This window comes from Mytilus edulis, chromosome 9, assembly GCF_963676685.1.
Source record: "Mytilus edulis chromosome 9, xbMytEdul2.2, whole genome shotgun sequence".
In the NCBI taxonomy this organism is placed as follows: Eukaryota; Metazoa; Mollusca; class Bivalvia; order Mytilida; family Mytilidae; genus Mytilus; species Mytilus edulis.
Window position 1 is genome coordinate 51086305 of NC_092352.1, and position 22757 is coordinate 51109061.

General features: G+C 31.0%; 1 protein-coding gene across 10 annotated transcripts in view; it reads right to left on the reverse strand.

The window, feature by feature from the left end:
* The window catches only part of LOC139488548 (galactoside alpha-(1,2)-fucosyltransferase 1-like), a 33642-nt gene that overhangs the window by 10571 nt on the left and 314 nt on the right, over positions 1–22757 (reverse strand). The window contains exon 1 of one of the 10 annotated variants that reach the window (XM_071274275.1): positions 16644–16826. The exons of 2 other annotated variants lie outside the window; for them this stretch is intronic. Coding sequence is in view for 1 of the 8 variants with exons in the window: in XM_071274265.1 (XP_071130366.1) it covers positions 6399–6456 (58 nt within the window). In the remaining 7 variants the exon portion in view is untranslated. Of the gene's footprint in view, positions 1–3377; positions 3581–6398; positions 6636–16487; positions 16827–22757 lie in introns of those variants that run through there. 7 more of the 10 variants (XM_071274269.1, XM_071274274.1, XM_071274267.1 and 4 more) reach the window with 7 other exon arrangements.

Genomic DNA, 22757 nt, shown 5'->3' on the forward strand with positions numbered 1-22757 from the left:
TCTGGAATTTATACATGTCTGGTGATTTCTTCTTGATATAAAGTTGTTTCTTAATTATATTTCTAATATTACATGTATAAATATACATTCATTTGACAGGTCTTCAAAAGTAAGTTTAATTAGTAATTTTAACAGTTAAAAAACGGAATTAATTCATATTTTTTTCATGCTCAAAAGTAGACAAAATTAAGATATGATTTTTTGCTCACACCATTTTCCATTTTATTTTATTGGATAAGTAAATATTCTTTGTTATTAAACAGTTCCACAACTTGTGATAACACATTGATTTCAACATAAATTCCTATCAAGTTTTCATATTTTTAAACTATTATTTGATGCGTTTTAATATAAATAACATATTTTATTAGTTATTTTATTTCCGGTCTCTTGTGAACAGTTGTTTCATTGGCAATCATTCCACATCTTCTTCTTTTTTATTTAGGATGAATCTGGGCCCTGAAGTTTTGCATCAGAAAAATCATACTTTTGAAGTAATAAAATAAAATATTTGAAGTACTCAGGATTCATATGAAAGATGCACGTTATATATTTGATTCTAACTTTTTACAATACAATTCTAATATAAAACGTATTTATATTTTTTTACTTACATTTTTTTTGTTTCAAAGAGTTTCAATGTACAACTATAATATCAAAATTATTTAGTACCTTTAAATTTAAAAAAAAAGTATTTTCTAATATTGAATCGGTTTTTTTTAATTAAAGTTGTTGGCTAAATTTGATACAATATTTAATGTTTTTCTTTTGATATTTTTTTTAAGCCAATATGCCGGACAGCGGTTAAAACATCCTAGCTAAGATAATCCTCAAAGATAAAGCTCAGATAGCTTCGATGTGCATGCTGAGACATGTCGTAAGTCGGTCCTAACATTATTATAATTTCTGTCCTAAGAATGTAATCTTATAGGACCATTCTTTGAACAATATCGATAAACCTACTTCTCATAATGTTATTCTTTAACAAAATATTTTTATTTAAATGAATGACTTTTGTTTACTAGCATTTATATTTTTGGCATTAAGCTTAATGCCTGCACACATTTTTCAGGATTTCAGTTTAAATCCTAGGATTTAAAACTAATGCTTAACATCATTTAGGCATTAGACAAACTGCCTAGGCGTTAGCTTATTGCCTAGGATTTAAGCTTAATGCCTAATTTCAATTATTGCCGCTAACATATATATACTAGTTCACTCTTGGCTTTAAGTAAACTGTGCACGAGTTGATAAATTGCTCCGTCAACTATTGCGTGAAAATACAACAGTTGGAAGAATAGGATTGAACAGGTGTAAAATGTCCTATCACCATATATAATATCTGCAGCTGATAAGTGTGTTAGATTCTTTTCTGTACTGAAGATTAGCATACGCCCCACTGAGTTGTCGTCTGTTAGTCGATTATTGGTCTAAGTAATCATATTTTTAGAGTATAATTTTATTCCACATCTTAAGATTATACTTGGTTATAATATTATCTGTATCATGATTTGTTAGTACAGCAGACAATTTTTTAAGGTTACAAATTGTTTTTTTTTTTAAATTATAAATCTAACTCAAGTCTATTCATCATGATGTTTCTTTATTTTTAAGTACAATTTCAAAAAAATTTGAAATAAATCTAACTCTATTTATCATAATTTTTCTTAATCTAAATCTATTTATCATAATTTTTCTTTTTTGAAGTACAAATTCAAAACAATTTAAATAAATCGAACTCCAATCTCTTTATCATATTTTTTCTTTATTTTTAAGTATTTCTTTGATGAAAAAAGAAACATTACAAATAAAAAAGATATTATACATAAACAGTCACTGTGTACCAACTATTGTATATCAAAAATTGAGACTGGAAGGTATGAAAGTCTTTTAGTTGAAAATAGAATTTGTTATAAAATACAGTATTTGTAATGAAAATCTTTTAATTGAAGATGAAAAACATGTATTAATGAATTGTCCTTTGTGTGAACATTTGCGTTGTTATTTGTTTTATCAAGCAACTCTATTTTATATTAATTTTATGTAATTGTCTGATGACGATAAATTTATATTTTTATTCACAGATGAAAATATGTACTTTTATACTGCCAAAATCTGCAATGACATTTTATTTCTAAAGAAAATGTATTTTATATAGCTAATTTTAGTGTAAATAATTTATATAAATTTTAGATAGTCTCTCATAACTCTTTTTAGAGTGGCTCTTGTATGTTTTATGATGTTGTTTTGTCAAATTTTGTATGTTTTATATAATGAAGAGGTAAAACTTAAATAAAATATTGTCTTGTCTTTTCTTGTCTATGTTATGCTTTTAAAAAAAAATACAGGTAAATCTTAGATGAAATTCTAATCAACCTGGACTGTTATAAAAACCAATTATTTATTAAAACATCTATTGTTATTTGCAAATGGGAATAGAAGGAATAGTATTTTTTAAAAGTAAAATAGGAGGAAGACACCGTGTATATACAGTGTAGTGTAGAGTTGATATAGGAGTGTAGTGTTACGTACTTTTAATTCAATCATCAACTATATTTGTGTACCTATTCACGAGGATATCTATTTCATTTTCGATCACAGTTCAGGTTACGTAACTATATCATGTATATGTAAATCGAACTATAGAGGTATAATATGAATAGTCAATATATTACTTCTATGATCAAACCCACCACTGCAACGTATATGTACTTTTGAAATTTTATTTCTTTGAAGTTTGGATAAATTTTGAATATCTTAGTTTTTCCATTAGGGCTACATGCAAAGTATTTATATATAATTCAAACAATTGTAATTTATTTACTTTATCTGTTTATCTTAAGAATTAAATTGTTATTGTTGGAAAGGAAAATTTGTTTTAAATATTTGAATAATATTAAAGCTGTATTGCCATCCAAGTGACGAAAATGGCCAGATACGGGTCGTTGCACCCTTTTCAATATTCATTTAAAATATGAGTAAAAGAAGCAAGTTCTTTGAAAGGATCATGGATCCATGTATAATACCACGTATGTCTCATATTTATTTTTATATACAAAAGCAAAAGACACAAAATATCTCAAAATCATGTGAATATTTGGTATCTTAAATTTGATTAGCTCTACCTTTTACATATAAAACAATTATACACAATGTAAAACACATTCATACTAGGCTTATAAGTTGTATTATGAAAGGTTGCGTACAGGAGCATGGGTGGCATTCGTGAACCTTGCGAATCTTTCGCTTTCATCCAGTCTATGCTTAGACAGATCTTTTTTAACTTAAATTTCTGATTCCGTTTGAAACTTCCATATAATTCCTTGACACAAAGTATTACAGCTAAAGAGAAAGCGCGATATATAATAAGAACTTACCTCATATTGTTACGTGTATTTTAAAACGAAGCTAGTTTTACACCGTCACGATTTATATATACGGGAAATTCACATTGTTTTTAATTTCATTTTGTATCCCGTATATATAAAACGTGACGGTGTAAAATTAGCTTCGTTTTACAATACACCCATAAGATTTTAACGGATACTAGACAGTACCTGTTTAAAATATTTCGATTTACATCCTTTAAATGGACAACTCTATGGTTGACTAATTTTTCACGATATAAATCATTTGTTTACATGTTTTTTTATTCAATCATTTGTAGTTTTCAAGGTTACGCATCATGTATATTTAAATGCTAATTTGTTGTCATTTGTTCAACAGTTTAAAGCTAACGTGATTTTTTACAGAACCTGTTTTGATTACATATATATGACTTAACACAGTGGGTTAAAGTTAAATGTACTTTTGAGTCCTTTAAGTAATAATTATGGAAATAGTATTAAAAAGGAATAATTTAGAACACTATAAATTTAATTGTTCAAAACAACAATATGTATGCTCACAACTTCACTTATCTATATAGCTATAAAACTATATTTTATTGCATTTCGACTCGTTGAGTGAATTATATTGTTTCGCAACATAAATAATAAATAAAAGCAGCTAACTTTGATCCTCATTATTTGAAAAGAGAGTAATTTAGGTCGTAGAGGCTTAATTTGTAAATTCATATGCTGTGGAATAAAGAATTTACGTAGTTGTAGTTAATGGGAGGCTTAATTTCAGGCCCTTTAAAACATAGTATACTAGTTTTATCATTATACATATACTGAAGAAAATACTCTGTCCATCATCATGGAAGTATTGTATTGTCAGTATAATACTTCAATGCTCTGATTAAAAAGAACTGTCCAATTCTTACTATTTGTTCGAAACAGAATAGTACGGTGCTTCGCATCGTACAGTATTTAAATACCGAATATTTTTTCCGTATTCATGCAGTCTTAAGCAATATGCTAATGTTAAAAATTTACCTATACTTTTTTAAGAAAATAATCGCCTTAGAGGAACAGATAACAAACAAACAAATCTACATTGTAAATATAAGAAAATTAATACGAACTTTAGATTGAGATCATTGCCTGTGCATAGATGGCATTTGTCTGATTATATCTACACGAAGGATTAGATTTAACATCCCCATTCCGGCCGGACATGTCTACATATGAATACACCCCACTCTGCCAAACGGACGTCCCTAGAGAAGTTAAAGTGACTATTGTTTTTTATAACCCATACAATCCTTAGGGTTGATGTTATCTATTTTTGTTGTGTGTAAGCGATATCTAAATATAAATCAAAACATTCAGAAGTATACAATATTTTGATACAGGTTTAAATATTTTGCATGAGACGTTGATTTTAAGAAAGACCAGTAAAAATAAAGAAACGCAGGATATATAGAGGAGAGAGAGAGAGAGAGATGGCCAAAAATATAAATTAACAAGTTAAACCGCTACGACCTAAATTTATCTCTTTTCAAAGAACAAGGATCAAAGTCAGCTATACTTTTATTTATTATTAATGTTGCGCAAAAAACGAATTAACTATTAAAGATGGACGAAAGATACCAAAGGGACAGTCAATATACGCAATTAGTCGAAATGCAATAAAATATAGATTATATATATATATATATAGCTATATAGATATATTGAAGTTGTATAAGCATAAACATTAAAGTTTATCTATATTAAATAGTCAGAAGGCTGTTGGATACTAGCTCTGTTACCAACTGATGATAACTTAAAGTTAAATGAAAATTCTGACACATATTTGAAGTCGTTTAAACAATGAAAACGGTATTTTCTTATTTGATATATAACAGTCATATTACAATTCAATAGTATAAGGATGGTTTCAGTATTTTTTTTAACACAAATGACATCATAGAAAATATAAGAATATTAGGCTAAATTAATTCATCTCTCGGAATTCCTACTTTTTTTCAACAATATATCGCAAGTATGGGTTAAAAAAAGAATGGTCTTAATATAGAATTGAGAATTGAAACGGGGAATGTGTCAAAGAGATAGTAACCCGACCAAATAGTAGAACACAACTCAAGGCCACCACTGGGTCTTCAACGCAGCACCCGGAGGCGCCCTTCAGCTGGCCTTAAACAATCATGTATACTATTTCAGCGTAATGGACACCACACTAAACTCCGAAACACATCAATGAACGAATTGAACGTCTCTTGTGGAATTGAGGGTAAAATATACACGTCGTTAAATCTACGCAATATATCGTTTTCCTGATGCAATTAGGACATACTGACTGAACTATATATCATATAGACTTTCACATATTCCACAAACTTCCTAAATACCATTTTCCGAAGATAACAAATACAATTAAAGTATATGCACAAATCCTATGTATTAGTGGATGATTATCTACAGTTTAGTAATTGTTAAGCTTTGAGAGGTTGGATGGCGTAGTATTTTGTGTTGTTCATGTTTCAGCCTTTTTCAGGGGGGGGGGGGGGTATGTATATACATTTACAAAAAAGTAAATCAAATGGCCTAAAGTTTCCTTTCAACGATGGGTTTTATAAAATGAATGATAGGTTCAGCGATCTTGAGAGAAAATAAGTGTTTACTTAGATAAGTTTTGAGGTTAAAAACTTTTTCAAAGCTCTTTTCTGGAAAAAAATGTGTTTCCAGTAAATAGTTCATACAAAGTAAATAGTTTTTGAAACTACTGATCCGGTAATAGTATTTTTTAAAGACAGTTTTTGAAGATAATACAAACTGAAGTATGATAAATGAAATTACTTTGATGTTTGTATAAAAGCAAGTCAGCATAAAATAACTATATCAAGACGAAACATTCTGTGTTTTATTTTATTTTATTTGTATTATATTTATTTTTACTTGTTTGCTGTGTGTTCTGACCTTAAGCCAATTCTGTAGATGTTCTGATCAATATCGAATGACACATATTAAACAGAATGCATTTGATAAAACAAAATTGCTAGTTGTACCTACCTTTGCGAGTAAACGGACCAAAAAATCTAATACATGTATGAAGTAATAATAAAAACATTTTTCAATCCCAAATATTTTAAGAAACGGAATTAAATTGTTCTGTCTTCAAATCCACTCGACATCAGTTTTAGCATAATTTTACTTAAACTGATTCTGAATAATTTTAAAATCTTTGCTATAACTCTTTCAGAAGAAGAAAAATATATTGTCTAAATATTGCAGTCATTGTTCATATCCATCAATTTAAAAGCACGTTTGCAGTATTTCTTATGCATAAACGACAAATGCTAACTATGATAACCAGACTCAAGCTGTCATTTATATTTAAATCATAAAAATTAATGATAAACGATATCTTATGGTGTCTTTTTACAATCATATATAATATAATGAAAATATATTTGTGTGGTGTTGATATCACAATTCAATATTATAAGAGTGGTCTGAGTCTTTTGTAGACGAAACGCGCGTCTGGCGTATATACAAAATTTAGTCCTGGTATCTATGATGAGTTTATTCAGTAATTTATCACAAATATTGATATCGCCGTTTTCAGCATTGATCTCAAAATTGAAAATCAGTGATCGGATTACACGCGACCCCCTGGTGCTGCTGAAGATAATATTATAAGCACTTCCGTACGCACATAAAATGACAAGCGCATTGCAATGGCCGGACAAATAGCCCTAGCACTATTCGTCCGGCTAGCCACTCCGTTTCATTTAACACAAAATAGAACACTAATTGACAACATAGTAAATATAAGCATACTAAGCTATATAAATTCATCTCTTGGAAGCTTAAGTCCCTACTGATTTTTTAAAGAAATTCTCGCAAATATGGGTTAAATAAAAGAATGATATAAATATACAGTGAAGTCCCCGGTGTCCGCGCGGCCGGTGATGTCGCGCATTACCTGATTTCGTCATATCAGCAATGTTACACAAATAGAAACGTTCTTTTGATTATTTAGAATTCCGAAGGTACAGAAAAGATTAAAATTGATAAGTTCAAGAGTAAATTTAAAACTGCAATCCAATGATTAACTATATTTAGTAGTGTTGTCAAATGGTACAGTTTAGCCTAACCGGTTACTCGGATCATCGTTCGACCGATGAACCGATTAACCGGTACTTTAAGTTGATGTTTGAAGACCTTATCTATAGTACCCTACACATGTACGTTTCTATAATACAATGAATTGAAGTTTGTCATTTTGCATTATAAGGCTTGTCTGTGAGTATTCCTGGCAAAGTTTGACTTTTTATAATCCAATACACCGTATTTACTATGGCGATTGTAATAACTTCAGATTGGAAAATAAAAAAAACGTTCTTGATCTCGTCGAACTGAAAATGTCTGAAACCGATGATTCTTTCATTTTCTCTTGATGTCTCAAAAAAAAATGTGGAGTGTTTCTATTTGAATAAATTAAGCCTGTTACCTGAATTGTACCATCAAGTATACGTATTTTACAATCAAGTTGATTTGCATTTCACAATTTTTGAGTTGGCATTTCGTTTAATTAAAAGTATGAAACGCCTTGCGCGTTCAGAGGTAGGTCTATGCAATATTAGATTAAAAATAAAATAATGAAGTAAATCGTGAAATTTAATCGGACTACTCATTTAAAGTTACTGTTTTAAAACATGTATACTAATTATGTTTACTTAAGATCTTGCCCCGATCTGATAGACATGTTGATTAAGTTCTAATTACTTTATTTTTTGGTTTACCAATAGCTATCAATATACTGGACAATTGATCTGTCATCTCAATCACCACGACGATAATTTTTAAATATTACATAATTATTTAATGATTTCAATACACATTTTTATCAAATCTATTGAAATTCTATAGAAGTCCGGTTAACCGGTTAGCGATTTTGGTATTCGATATTCGGCCTTTCTGACGGTTAATCGGTTAACCGTTGACAACACTAATATTTATCCAATTTCTATTACATGAGAATACATCATCTAATAACATTTGTTTCATTGATAATAAATTTATCAGATTGAAAATTTTTTTGCTCTGCATCCTAGGCAGTCTATATGGTTCAAATTCAATAATATTTTGTAGCATAAAATCTTTCCGTTATTCAAAATATGCTATTTTTAGAAGGCCTGCGCGAAATCACCGGACATTGATAGAATTATCAAAATAGGGGTTTCCCTAATTTTAAACACCAATTACAGAAAACTTTTAGATTGGAACCATACATACAGAAGATTTTATGAAATAAAAGTATGTTATGAATTTGTTCACACAATATTATCCGATTAATTGTTTTATGAGTTTAATAAAGTGAAGTCAAAACACTTAGGTGCGCGGATACATCGGACTGCACTGTAGAATTAAGAATTGTATCGGGGATTGTGTCAAAGAGTCCGGAACCTGACCAAAAAGAAGAAAACAACCAAAAGCCACGGTTTCTTCAACGCAGCGAGAAAATCCCTCACCCAGAGGCGAATTTCAGCTGGCCCGTAAACAATCATGTAAACTAGTTCGATCAGCGAAAAGGAAACCACGTGGAATTTGGGGTGAAAGATACACGTCATTATATCTACGCAATATTTCGTTTTCCGTTTGCATGAGGACATACTGACTTTGAACTATAATTATTATATAGACTTTTAAATATTCCACAAAACTCCTGAATACGACCTTACGAAGATAAAACATACAATTAAATTAAATTGAACAAATCTTTTGTATTTGTTGCTGATTTCCTACAGTTTAGTAATTATAAAGGTATAATAGGTTGGGTGTCGTAGTGTTTGGTATTTTTCATGTTTCAGCTTTTTTTTTAGGAAAAGGGGGTATTTCTATATATTCACAAAAAAGTAAAACAAAAGGGCTAATGTTTCTTTTCAACGATTGCTTTTATTGTATTATTCATGCAATTCCATAAAGTGAATGAAATAGTTTCAGCAATCTGGAATATGTTGCACTTTGAAAATACAGCTGTTTTACAAACCACGCCTCTTTTGTGAAGATAGATAATATTCATAGATATTTTGTTTTGTTTACGTACTGGTTCCACGTTATGATAAGTGATTTTGAATAATTATAAAATAATTGATATGTCTTTTTGATGAAGAAAAATATATTGTCTAAGCATGCAGATTATTGTTAATATCAATCAATTTGGAAGTGGGAGTACTTTTACAATATTTTTTATTCATAAACGACATATGTTAACTTTGATAACAAGATGTCATCGCGTTTTATATTTCTTTGATGGTCTTTATTAAATAAAATCATAATGTGTTATTTATCATTATTTAAATGAAAAAGATGATAAACGATCTATTATTATGTCTTTTTATAATGAAAATATATTGGTGTCATGTTGCTTTTCGAATACATAGGTGTGAATTTCAGATGTACTACTGATCAGGCATTTCGACTGCGATCACATTCTTATGTTGTCATAAGAATAATTCCTTGATTTCCTATTTAGTTGATGTTCTCGAAAGGGCAGCGAGATTCTGTTCTACTGGGGAGTCGTGAAATTCGTGGTGTGTTACTCATCTTTAATCCAATGATATATCATAATCTTCATACGATAATGGATTGGTCAATGTCTTCTCTCACTCTTAAACATGAATACATATGATTATGTTTCTCGTTTCACATTTTTTTATATATTTTCCTGTTTGAATGGTTTTACATTAGTAATTTTTGGGGCCCTTATATATAGCTTGCTGTTCGGTGTGAGCCAAGGCTCCGTGTTGAAGGCCGTACTTTGACCTATAATAGTTTAGGTTTTTTTTTTTATAAATTTTGACTTGGTCCGAGAGTTGTCTCATTGGCACTTATACCACATCTTCTTATATCTATATAGAAAATTGGCTATACATGGCCATTTCCGTTTCCAAATACTGTCAAGATCAAATGTCAATTTTTAAAAGTGAACTCAAAGTTGGGGATTTTTTGGACAAAGATAGACAAGGTTAAAAGAAAATCGCAAACACAACACAAAGTATAAGTCAAATGCAAAATTAACACACTACAAAATAGGGGTGACCTCAGGTGTTTTGGATATGTAACACATTTTTGCTGTACTCGTGGCAACCGTCTTGTTGCTGACGACTAGAAAGTAAAATCCGAAGATAAGGTACAAAACAACAAACACGAAAATCATGCACATACGAAGAAAACGTCACGGGATTGTGGCTACAAAATTGGAGCACATCCATAATTATACCTGCGACAAGTTATTTAGTAACGGTTGTAGTCCCACTTATATGGATCCAACGTCTTGCTAAATTTCAACCGAATGAGACTTGTCTACCTATTTGTACTTGCATGTAGATTAGAATCTGCTTACTTTTACGGAGCATCATAGATCAACCCCGGTTTTTGATAGGGTTCATCATGTTCATGTTGCTCATCAGTTTTTAGTTTTCTATTATATATAATAAAGGAGATGTGCCAATGATACATCTATCCTCTAAAGTTCAAATCAAGTGGATGTAAGCAATTATGGTTTTTTTTGTAGACTGTTCTTTGCTTTCGTAGTATTATCCATTTTTTTAATGACAATGTCGACTTGTCTTCGACATATGAGTCTGAATGTCCTTTATGTATCTCTTTGTATAGATACACACTTATTTGCTGGTTATTTATACAACAGCATGTTTATTGTCCCTCTCTACAGCAACTATTCCCCTTCGTTTCACGTCATAGCCAATAGATATATATTATAATTTTTTAATAGGATATATAATAACGAACATCTTAACTAAAATGTTCAACAGAGAAAGAAAAACATGGAAAAGTTGTTTGACTGCATACATTCACATGTTGATGAATTAAAGTTAAAATACTTTTTTTATTTTATTTTGAAGAATATTGTTGATTAGGAACGGTCATGGAAAAAGTCAGGACAGTCAAAATGTATTGCTTGTTAATTGTCAAATGTTAAGATTGTTTATAACTTATCTAGAGCAGACCTGTCATAAGGACTGGTCAACGTACAAAGCATGTCTGGATTTCAGTAGACATATCAACAGGACTGATCAAGAAAAAAAGTGTATACGTAATGATGGTTTAATTGGCCTCTAATTAGGTTGTATCCTCGTGGAAGAACAGGTCACAAGCAGCTGTATCAACATAGCAACCTTTTGTCCGTGATGAAAGCTACATTGAAAATGGGTTTGCTCTAACTTTCGTGATCTCGAAACTTAAAAGTTATAATAAAATTAATGGTACCAATTTTCTTGCAGCAGATGCGCATTTCGACAATACATGTCTCTTCAGTGATGCTCGTGGCCAAAATATTTGAAATCCAAAGCTTATATAAAAGATGAAGAGCTATAATCCAAAAGGTCCAAAAAGTATAGCCAAATCCGTGAAAGGAATCAGAGCTTTGCATGAGGGAGATACATTCCTTAATTTATAATAATTTCTATCATTTTGTAACAGCAAATTTTAATAACACAAAAAATCCGTATTTTCATGCCAGTACCGAAGTACGCCATTCACGTATGTCCGTTCAAAAACAGAACATTGTATAGCGTACAACAAAAGTACGAGTAAATGCTAAACAGCACTTCACAATGAGTAGGTTTAAAATGGCACATTACATTCCAATCAAATGAATATTAGCCCATAAGAATCCTTTTTTTTTACAAAACCTTTCCTGTAATGGTTGTGATGTTGTCAGGACATTGTACAAAATGTAGCTTTTTTTAGAAAAACTGTGATTTAATTAAATCCATGAGTATTTTTGTGAGTGTCATTATGATATATTCTTTGTTTTACGTTAAAACTATAATGTTAAGGAGCCTGCATGTTACTTAAGCAAATACCGTTTTAACTTAGGTCAATTATTATGTCTTTACGTTTGGACTTGGAAAATGTTACGTAAGCAAAACATTTTTCGCTTAGGTCAATTATTATACCGTTTAGTTTGGACTTAGAAAAAAAGTCAGTTATTTTTAAATTAACACATCTTCCGTTTACTAGTATCAACATGTCCTATTAATAATGATTTTATTTATCATTGAGGCCTATCGAGACAAACATGGCATGTATATTCCGGGGAGTAGACTGGAGCTAATGCTTACCCTTCCGGAACACATGAGTTCAACCCCCGTTTTTAAGTTGTATGTGCTGATTAATCTTTTTCAGTGTATGTTTTGCGGACTGTTGTCGTTTGTTTGGGTAATTTCAGCACTAATGGTTATATCGTGGCGAAAAGATAACCACCGATCTCGTCAGGAAAACCATGACAACTCTAGTTAGTTAAGAATGTTCGCTTCTCTTGTTTTTTAATTTTTGCCAGATAATCGGAATCCACTTGTTTTATCCATGTAGTGCCTTCAAAAAAAAATTCCCATTAACCCCTACTTTTCTTTTCATAAAATTATTACATATAGTTTTAAAAGCCATATTTCAAAATCTTCATAGTTTTTGAAATAAAAATGTTAAATGTATAAAAAGTCTAGAGAGAATCATTTCCCGCCAAATTATCAATGACTCATATCTCCAAAGCAAGCACACGATGCACCTTAATGTTTATCTACTTTTTTAGTTCCTTTATGTATATGCTATCAATTTATTACAGTCTTTTAAAAAGCTTGTTATTCTGAAACAGAGTAGCGAACATTCTTAAGGTCGGAGTCAAAGGCACTAACCACGTGTGCACTCAAAACCTCAGTGTTGACAGGCTAGTGATACTGTATATGAACTATTTAGACAACTCCTACACCGAGGCCCCACGTGTTTTATTTAAAAGTAGTAACATAATTCTTGTTCACGACTGTTTATTGTCATACAAGGTCTTTTATTATAGCTTAACTCAAATACTTAAGTTCCCCGTATATGCTTTTAAAAGAATACTTTTAATAGTGCACATATATTCATTATCTTATTTTTGATCCCTTATATTGTACGTTATATCAGTATTTAAACACATTTTCTTCATCTTTTATATAAGCTTTGGATTTTAAATATTTTGGCCACGAGCATCACTGAAGAGACATGTATTGTCGAAATGCGCATCTGGTGCAAGAAAATTGGTACCGTTAATTTTATTACTACCTGTGGGTCGATGCCTCTGCTCGTGGACTATAAGTCCCCGAGGGTATCACCAGCCCAGTAGCCAGTACTTCGGTACTGGCATGAAAATACGGATTTTTTGTGTTATTAAAATTTGCTGATACAAAATATTAGAAATTATTATAAATTAAGGAATGTATCTCCCTCATGCAAAGCTCTGATTCCTTTCACGGATTTGGCTATACTTTTTGGACTTTTTGGATTATAGCTCTTCATCTTTTATATAAGCTTTGGATTTTAAATAGTTTGGCCACGAGCATCACTGAAGAGACATGTATTGTCGAAATGCGCATCTGGTGCAAGAAAATTGGTACCGTTAATTTTATTACACAACAATATACAATATTTGTAGCGGTAGTATTACTTCCGCAGAATCAACTACGGAAACTTGGTTACGACTATCACATCCTCAAGGAAGACGTAAAGTCTGTATAATTTTAAACTTGATTGCAATTGAAACAAATAGAAACAGATACGAAACAAATAAAATATACATTTGAAACAATTTATAATAACAGTCATATGGAAGCCGAATGCAGCCAATTTTGCGTTTTTTGTGTTTTAGATTTCACGTTTTTTGCCTTTGGGCTTTCGTTTGTGATCGGACCATTAGTTAGGGAGCTACCATTTGATTTTTATGGGGGGAGGCAAAAAAAAAAGCCAGGATGACAATTTATGTAAAAGTCAGGATTAACTGATAAAAAAAAAGGCAGGACCGAATAGAGTGAAAAAAAAGGCAGGATAGAGGTTATAACTAAAAACATGCAGGACAACATTATTCATCCTAGCCCCCCCCCCCTAAAAATCAAATGGTATCTCCCTTAGGCCTTTGGTAACACCCCATATTTATACGTTTTATGGTACTTCCCATAATCTTTAGAAAAAGGAGGAGTATGACAGGTTTAATAGAAATGTTTTACCAACTTCCAAAGCAAGGTCGTCTGCTCTCTTAACTATCCCGAAGTCCTGATTGCCGAGTTTATGAGCTTCGATCCTTGCTTGGAAGTTGATATTGTACATTCAGGGGTGATTCTACTTTATCCATATTCTTATATTTCGTAATTTTATGTATAAATAAATGAGGATCAAGAACTAAATAATCGTAATACCAGCATTAGAATTTAAACAATTATTGTTCATATTTCTATTTAACTGTCATTTGATTAACTATTTCACTCCTTTAAATCGAAATGCTAAAATTTGAATTTCTCGAATTCCGATTTTACGACGTTTTGTCTCTTAAGTGTTTATCCGAACCTTTGTAAATTAGATTTCCAAAAAAATAGATAAATGTAGACAATGTATAGAATAAGGATCATATATAAATAAAAATGTAAACACAGTTTAATGTATGAATTATTACTGTCATTGATCTTGTTTTTAATCTCAAATATAAATACTTTGTAAAATATAAAACAAATAATGTACTTTTTGTGTTATTAAATTTGTACACATTTAATTTACGAACACAAAGTCATGTTCATTTATTTTTCAAACATATTTACAATATTGTGATGTGTAATCACTCGACCATATCTTGTTTATGTTTAACTTTACCCAGAGGCTGTACACGATCTAAATAAGAAATTGGTGATCCAGATCATGATTACGAATGTACCCGAGAAATATTGGTTAAATATGCAATTTACTGAGACTTTTACTTTGTAATCTACAGTGAAGCCCTGCTCTGATGGTCCTGGTCAGGTGCGGAGTTTTGAAAGGAGAGAGGTATTCACGAAAACTGAATATATAGTGCTGAGAAGAGCTAGGCAAAACATTTTTAGAAAAATCTATGACAAAAAAATCATATAAATTCTTAGGAACATGCTTATAAACATTTAATAAGCTTGTTTATTTCATGTACATACAGTTTGACAATCACTTTTACAAGTTATGTGCAAAATATTTGTTTAAAGACATTTTACCTTGTAGAAGCGCCGCAGTCTTTGAGATTATAGCTCATCAAACGAAATAATACCCTTTTATTGTCGAACTACTTCAATTTTCAAGTTATTGGAGTTATCCGATGCAGTTTGAAGTTTACAACCTACACTAGGTAAGAAACACATAATGTGATGATCTTTTTAATATATATAAGAGGGGGACAGAACGACCCGTTTCTGGTCGTCGGGACCAGGGATTTATATTTGTTTATGATTTGACTTTTTTCGCGGGAATTTGGGATTTACCCTTATCGGGCGACTCGGAAATTTATGATTGATTTTTTGGGATTTGTATTGTGTTCATCCCCTCCTACCGCCCCTCATATACAGATGTGATTAATAAATTCAAATCTTTACTGCCATAACATTACAATAAATGAATTTATTTATCACTTATTTGAACCATATGTTATAATTTTTTAACAGTTAGTAACTTTTTGTTTACAGATACATATTTATAGTAATTTGCAGATTGGTTTATGGTCGATTACAGTATAAGATGTCTTTACATTGAAAACAGAGGCGGATTTGATCGAGGTACGGAGACATCTTGAAAGGAACAACCTATAATTGTTGTCTGGAAATATTCCAAAGAGAGGCAGGCATTGGAAGTCCCCTTTCTGGTCTTAGTTGTGTATGTATTGATTGTCACTTGATTTAAGGCGAACAATTCGAAAAGAGTAAAATATTGATAAGGTCTATCCAGAACTGATTGGTAATATCTGGTGTCTATCTTCCCTGTCCTCTTTAAAAAAATTTACCTACCACTGAAAAGTTTCAAAAACAGGTACATTTGAATAGTTATACAAAATAACATATACCATTAACTTTGAAAAAGCTGACATATAATAGTTTTACATCATGGTGTAAAGCCTTTATCTTTCAAACAAAATTCAGGACCTTCATTCCTTCGCATATATCATTTTTGTATTAGACGTATATTATTGTCCATTTATTTACACATGGTGTCTCAACATTTTAAAGATAGTTTTGTCATTCTTAAATATCAAAAATTGTACCAGTTATGTATGTAATATCTTTGATTTATAAAAGTTGTACGTAAATTACTTACCTTTTACAGCCAATGTTTATTATTTATTAATAGAGCAATATGCTATTCCTATGAGAAAAATTACCATAATTGGAAATGATTGCAAATCAATATCAACAAGTTTCAAATTTCATCTGTTATCATAACGAGAGATATATTTTAAACTGTATCACTTACCATGTGGTCACGACATCAGGATACAAGTTTTTTATACGTTTTAAAAATTGACGATGATCTACATTATGCCCTTTAACAGACGGAAACAGCTATCATACAATATATTGGGTAGATTTTATACAATAAATTATAAATGATTGTGTTCGATTAGTTGAATTGTCTGCCGAGAATTGATTTTTGAATAATATTTTAAATTGATGTAGCAAATGTTTCCTGTACAATAGAAATAACAAAAAATAAATATCAAAAACATAAAATAAAATAAAAACATACTGTTTTAAAAACCAATAATGTTGATGAATGTTCAACGTTATTATCAAGATTTGTAATTGTTTCAATTCATTATTTCCTTTTTTTTTAATCATTGGTAATTTTAGTTGTTCTGACAGGGAACGTAGTTTTGAAAAGAATCGATGTTTGCCTTGCTACAGGTCAAAATGTATATTCAATCCACCAAAAAGGACATAGGGGGTGTTTGGTATTTTTCAAAAAATTGTTCATTATCATTTCTCCCTTTTTTTTTATTGGAATTGGAGGAACATTTACCCGTTTCTATCTTCGACATCTCTTTCAATTACAACTTCTCTGTTCATAAAAATGAACTTATGAATATACGGTATTGGCTTTGCTCATTGTTGAGGGCCGTACGATAATCTATTATTGTTAATTTCTGTGTCATTTTGGTCTCTTGTGGAGAGTTGTCTCATTGGCAATCATACCACATCTTCTTTTTTATGTTCCAAGTATTTCATATAATTATTTCATTTAATTATGATACAAAAAAAGTCGCCACGAAAATTAAACGTATCGATGTTTATCAACAAATAAAATATTACAAACTTATTGACTTTTGTGTATCATTATGAAAAAAATTAGGACACGTCAATTTGTACACATATATAGTTTACATACTTGTTTGCACATCGTGTTGGACACTCGAGTGCTATACATAATATATAAAATCTATGGTATTGTTGAGATTCAAATAATCGATTAATAGAGAACAATAAAACAAAGTGCTCCATCTGGATAATGAGGACTCAGTACGTTCATTGCGCTTGCATTAAGTTACATGTGAGAAAAGTCCGTTAATCGAGAAGGTACACAGGTAACCTGTCCGTTGGTATCAAGTTGTACATAAAATGTTCGATTGATTTTTTACGAAACAGGCTCCATACAATTTTGCCTAACAAAAACAGATGTGATAAGTAGTATCCTCTAACTACACATTCAGCTTTGTAACGGAAGTCCTTTCACTGACAATCAAAGTATAAGTGTGATTTGTTTTGTATTTTAATCTAGCTGAATAAAATTATATTACGAAATAATATCGATGGTTTCCCTATAGAAATCTTCAATGTTAGGATGTTTGGTTTAATATTTTCATAGTAAATTAAATTTCAAAATAGGGGCAAAAGATACCAGAGGGACATTTAAACCCATAGATCGATAATAAACTGACAACGCCATAGCTAAAAAAGAAAAAGACAAACTGAAAAATAGTAGGACCAAGACACAACATAGAATAATAAAGACTAAGGAATACGAACCCAACCAAAAACTGGGGTGAACTCAGGTGCTCCGTAGCAACATTCCAGAAGCAAATCCACATATACATATTGCACTGTCTATACCATAATTCCTATAACAATTGTGTTTCTAACTGAGTTTCCATAAAAGATTCGAAGATGCTGTTTATAGTCCAGCAGGTCGGCAAAATATGTGGCTTAGATGAAAAGCCAAACATAAAACCATTTGTGAGTAAAGAAACGAAATCGTAACTACATTTCTTGCAGAACAGAACAGAAGTTTGACAAAGAGTGCTCACGTATAGACACTGGCGTTATTCCTAACAGGAATGTATACTTCTCGAGTCGAACAGTTTTTTCTGTTAACAACTGGTAGAGGATAATTTTAATTAGTTTAATTAATAAATTGATTAACAACAATACTTGACTATGTTGAAAACGCTGCACATGCAGGTAGTTCAGGAAGACAAAACATTAGTTGATAAACGTTTGGCCAAATATGCAGATTCAGTGGATATATTCCATTTGGACAAATTTTACATTTTGCATTTTAAAGTTAATTCTATTTAATTTCTACATAATTCTTTAACATAACATTAAACTGAATTACTTCTATCTCATTACGTAAATAGGTCTTCTTCTAGATGCTAGGACCAGGAAAGGAGGAGATACTAAATGATAAATTTACAGTTAACGTTTGTCGTTTATGAATGATCCAATTGTCCATCTATCTACAATACCAAAACATTCGATTATGAAAACATGAAAAACGTGGTTCGTCCTGCGAAACCTGGTGGTTTGACAACATCGGCCGTGGACAATATTGACACCTACAAGAGTTTAACTATGGCTAACGAATCGTTTCTAGTACGACAAATTCAATATTTCAGCATATTCTTAGTCTTGACAAATTCGTCATAAACTTTTGCTTTGATGTATATGCATGCGTTTTATACTAACATGTACTTCTAATAATAGCCATTTTATGGTCATGCACTCTGTCAATTGTCTTACATGTACCAGAAATACATGTATGACAACATGGTATAATTACTATATATTACAACACTATCCTTGCATGGTATAAATAAATTAACACAATGATTTAGAAATGACTTGAAACAGACAATAATGAAATCATGAAATATGTCTGGACAGCATTCAAAGCATGTAGAGCCAGACAAAAAGTAAAATCACAAAAAAAATGAACTCCTAAAAAAATTCAAAACTAAAATTCCTTAATCAAATGGCAAAATCAATTAAAGACAAAACACATCAAATGATTGGACAACAACTGTCATATTCCTTGACATTTTCTTTTATACAAATGTTCATCGGAATTTTTATATCAGTCTGCATTGACTAATGTTACAAAAAAAGATTAAAAACTGTCACAACGATTCGAGTTTCCATTGACATAGTCCAGCAATGAGTATTTTTTCTAAGACATGTATCAACTATTGTCTGCATCAATTGTTTTTTTTTTTAATTTTTGCTTCGGTAAATACTACGAAAGCCGATAAGGGCCATTAAAAAAAATGTATGCCATAATTACGACATAGCATGTCGTAATTTCGACATAACAACATCGCTATGTTGTAATTTCAAATACATGTCGTTAAAACGACATCGCTATGTCGTAATAACGACATCGCTATATATAAAAGAATATGTATTATGATTGCCAAGAGACTAAATGACATAGAAATTAACAACTATAGGTCATCACAATGCCCCTAGTAATTAGAAAAGCCCCCGCATAGTCAGTAATAAAAGAGAGAGGGAATATACCAGAGGGAGGGTCCCCACAATACTGTGTGACAGACAGTGTTATTAATTAATTATTAGTTCCAGTGGTACAACTCCAAATTTCATATTTAATGTATTTCATTGTTAAATAATTTACATAGCGCTTGATAAGTATATATTTGTTAAGTGTATAGCTTTTGCTATTTGAATTCATTGGTTAAAGATATTTATTTATATTGTAAAGTTTAATATTTGCATCGTCGCAAAATCTTTGGTTACCTTTTTGAATACCTTCAGTGAGAAAGTTATATATTTTATAGATCCAATTCAAGTTTGAGGACGAGCATTTAAAAGTTTTTCATTTCCTTATAAATAAGCGCCTACTACATGGCTACTTGTAATAATGAAATAAGGGTGAATTGAAATTGATTATGACGATTGTTTGATTGCTCTATTTCTACTTTCAAACGATGGGCACCATGTGCCTACAACCCCTAGGATATAAAACAGAATATTTGAAATTTCATCCGCAAAACAACATAAAAATGTTAAAAAAAACACGAACCAATATTAATACAAATTCAATATATGTTTTAAATTATGTTTTTACAGCTCTTGATCATATACTAAGTAATATCTAGTATATTTGAGAATTAAAATAAAAAAGCTATGTAAAAAAAAACGATTGTGCAACGTTACATTTATGAAAAACTATTTTAACTCTTATGTATAGTGATCATATTTCTTATTCTCTGATCTTCTTGATTCTTGGCAGGAACAACGACATGTGTCGGTTCTTTGTGGCGTTAAAGCCATTATTTTGCCAAATTTCATTTGACTCGGTTGCTGCATATTAAGCTGGAATAAGAAAATGTCCAACGATGTTTTTCGTTAACTCAACGACTGAAAGTGAATTTTATAAGTAGGTAGATATAGCAGAAAATGAATAAAAAGAGTAATACAATAATAATATCTAACAAAAGTACAAATATTTGCCTCATGTGAGTTCAAATATTGCTGATTCAATAAAATCGTCTCTACACAGTCGTTTTACAAACGGTAGCCATTTTGTCCAAGTTGATATTCCTTTTTTCAAAGCAGTTAACGCGTATTTTTAATAATTGATCAAAACAAAAGTTAGATACACGAAGGGTAAAAAATGCCAAGATTTTCTTATTAACTACATATTTGGGTCTTAAAGGAATAAAATGCTTCCACACATTACAAAAAGTAGATTACTATATTTTAAAATGTATATCAGAAGTTAAACACTATAGATGACTTGGGAAATAATTCTCAAGCCAAGGTGTAAGTTATTGAAGGAGTGTATTTCGACAACTTATGTGCAAGGGAACATTTAATTCTATTCTAATTTAACCAAGAGTAAAATTGTTCGATTTACTTGCAGAGTGTCAGATATATTTGTATTGGGGTTGAATTAAGATATAGAAGTTTTACAATGACAGATGATATGCAGAGGGCGGATCCAGGATTTTGCAAAGGGGGGGGGGCGAAGTTTTTTAAATTCGGCGAGTGGAGCGAGGCGAAAAAATTTTGGCACCTTTTTTTGGCTAAAAAACATAAAATAAGTGTAAAATGCACTTTTTAAACGGTTCGTGACTTGGGCATGTATATTTTATAGTTGCTGTTAAGTGTAAGGGTTGGACATTTTTGATGTTGTATACTCCCCATAAATTGTCTATCATACAATGATAGTATGGGTCAAAAGCTATAAACTGATATATTTGATGTGGGACTTGTCAGTAAAAAATAATTCTCGCTTGTTGTATGTTAAGTTAGCATAGACTCACAGATTTCTTGTTGTAAACAAGATACACTCCGTGCTATTCGATGAATTTTACAATACGAGCGACACGAGTTCAAAAAGACAAACCAGCAATTTTGATTGATATGTTTTACCCAACAACATTGAAAATTAACCAAAGGCTACGAATGAGTCTGAAATGACAACGAATTTATGAATGACGGTGGACAAATGGAGACATAAAGGCCACACCCAGCAGGCAGGTTGCAGTCTGATCTTGATAAAAGTATTCAATATATCAGTTCATGCAAACCCCCGTCCCCAAAAAAATACGCCCGTTTTTTATTCATTATTATGCTGTAGAAAATTTTCGTTTCTATTAGCCAAAAAGTGGACAAGATTATTGTTTTCAATCCAAATACGGCCAGAATTTTTGTTTAAGGCAAAAAGTAGAGTAAGATTTGTTCTCTCAAATATCTCAGATTGCCTCCTCAAACAACTGGTTCGTACCTTGCACTTTAAATCTTTCCAGAGCTTATACTGACTGGGGATAATTATTCAGCTATGTTATTTTAAGATAGGCGAGGGCGTTTGGGATTAAACATAATTTCGTAGGTAAATAATATTAATGTGGAACTTTTTTTCGTGAGAGTATAATAGAGTACAACTTTCTGTTTGGTTAAATTGTGTAAGAGAAGTCAATACGTTCTTGCTCACTCCTTTGTCGCTTTGAAGGTGTCATGATTTTTCATGCTCAGAATTGCAAATGTGTTCCTATAATTTGAATTTCGAAATGACTGAGTGATGTTTTTTCAACGAACTGGTCAACTTAACCATACCGAATCACTCTACTGTGATGCGACTGTCATATAAGTGAGAGGTTTAGCGCTATAAAACCAGGTTCAATCCATCATTTTCTACATTTGAAAATGCATGTACCAAGTCAAGAATATTACAGTTGTTGTCCATTCTTTTGATGTGTTTTATCATTTGAATTTGCCATTTGATTAGGGACTTTCCGTTTTGAATTTTCTTCGGAGTTTAGTATTTTGTAATTTAAGTTTTGACATA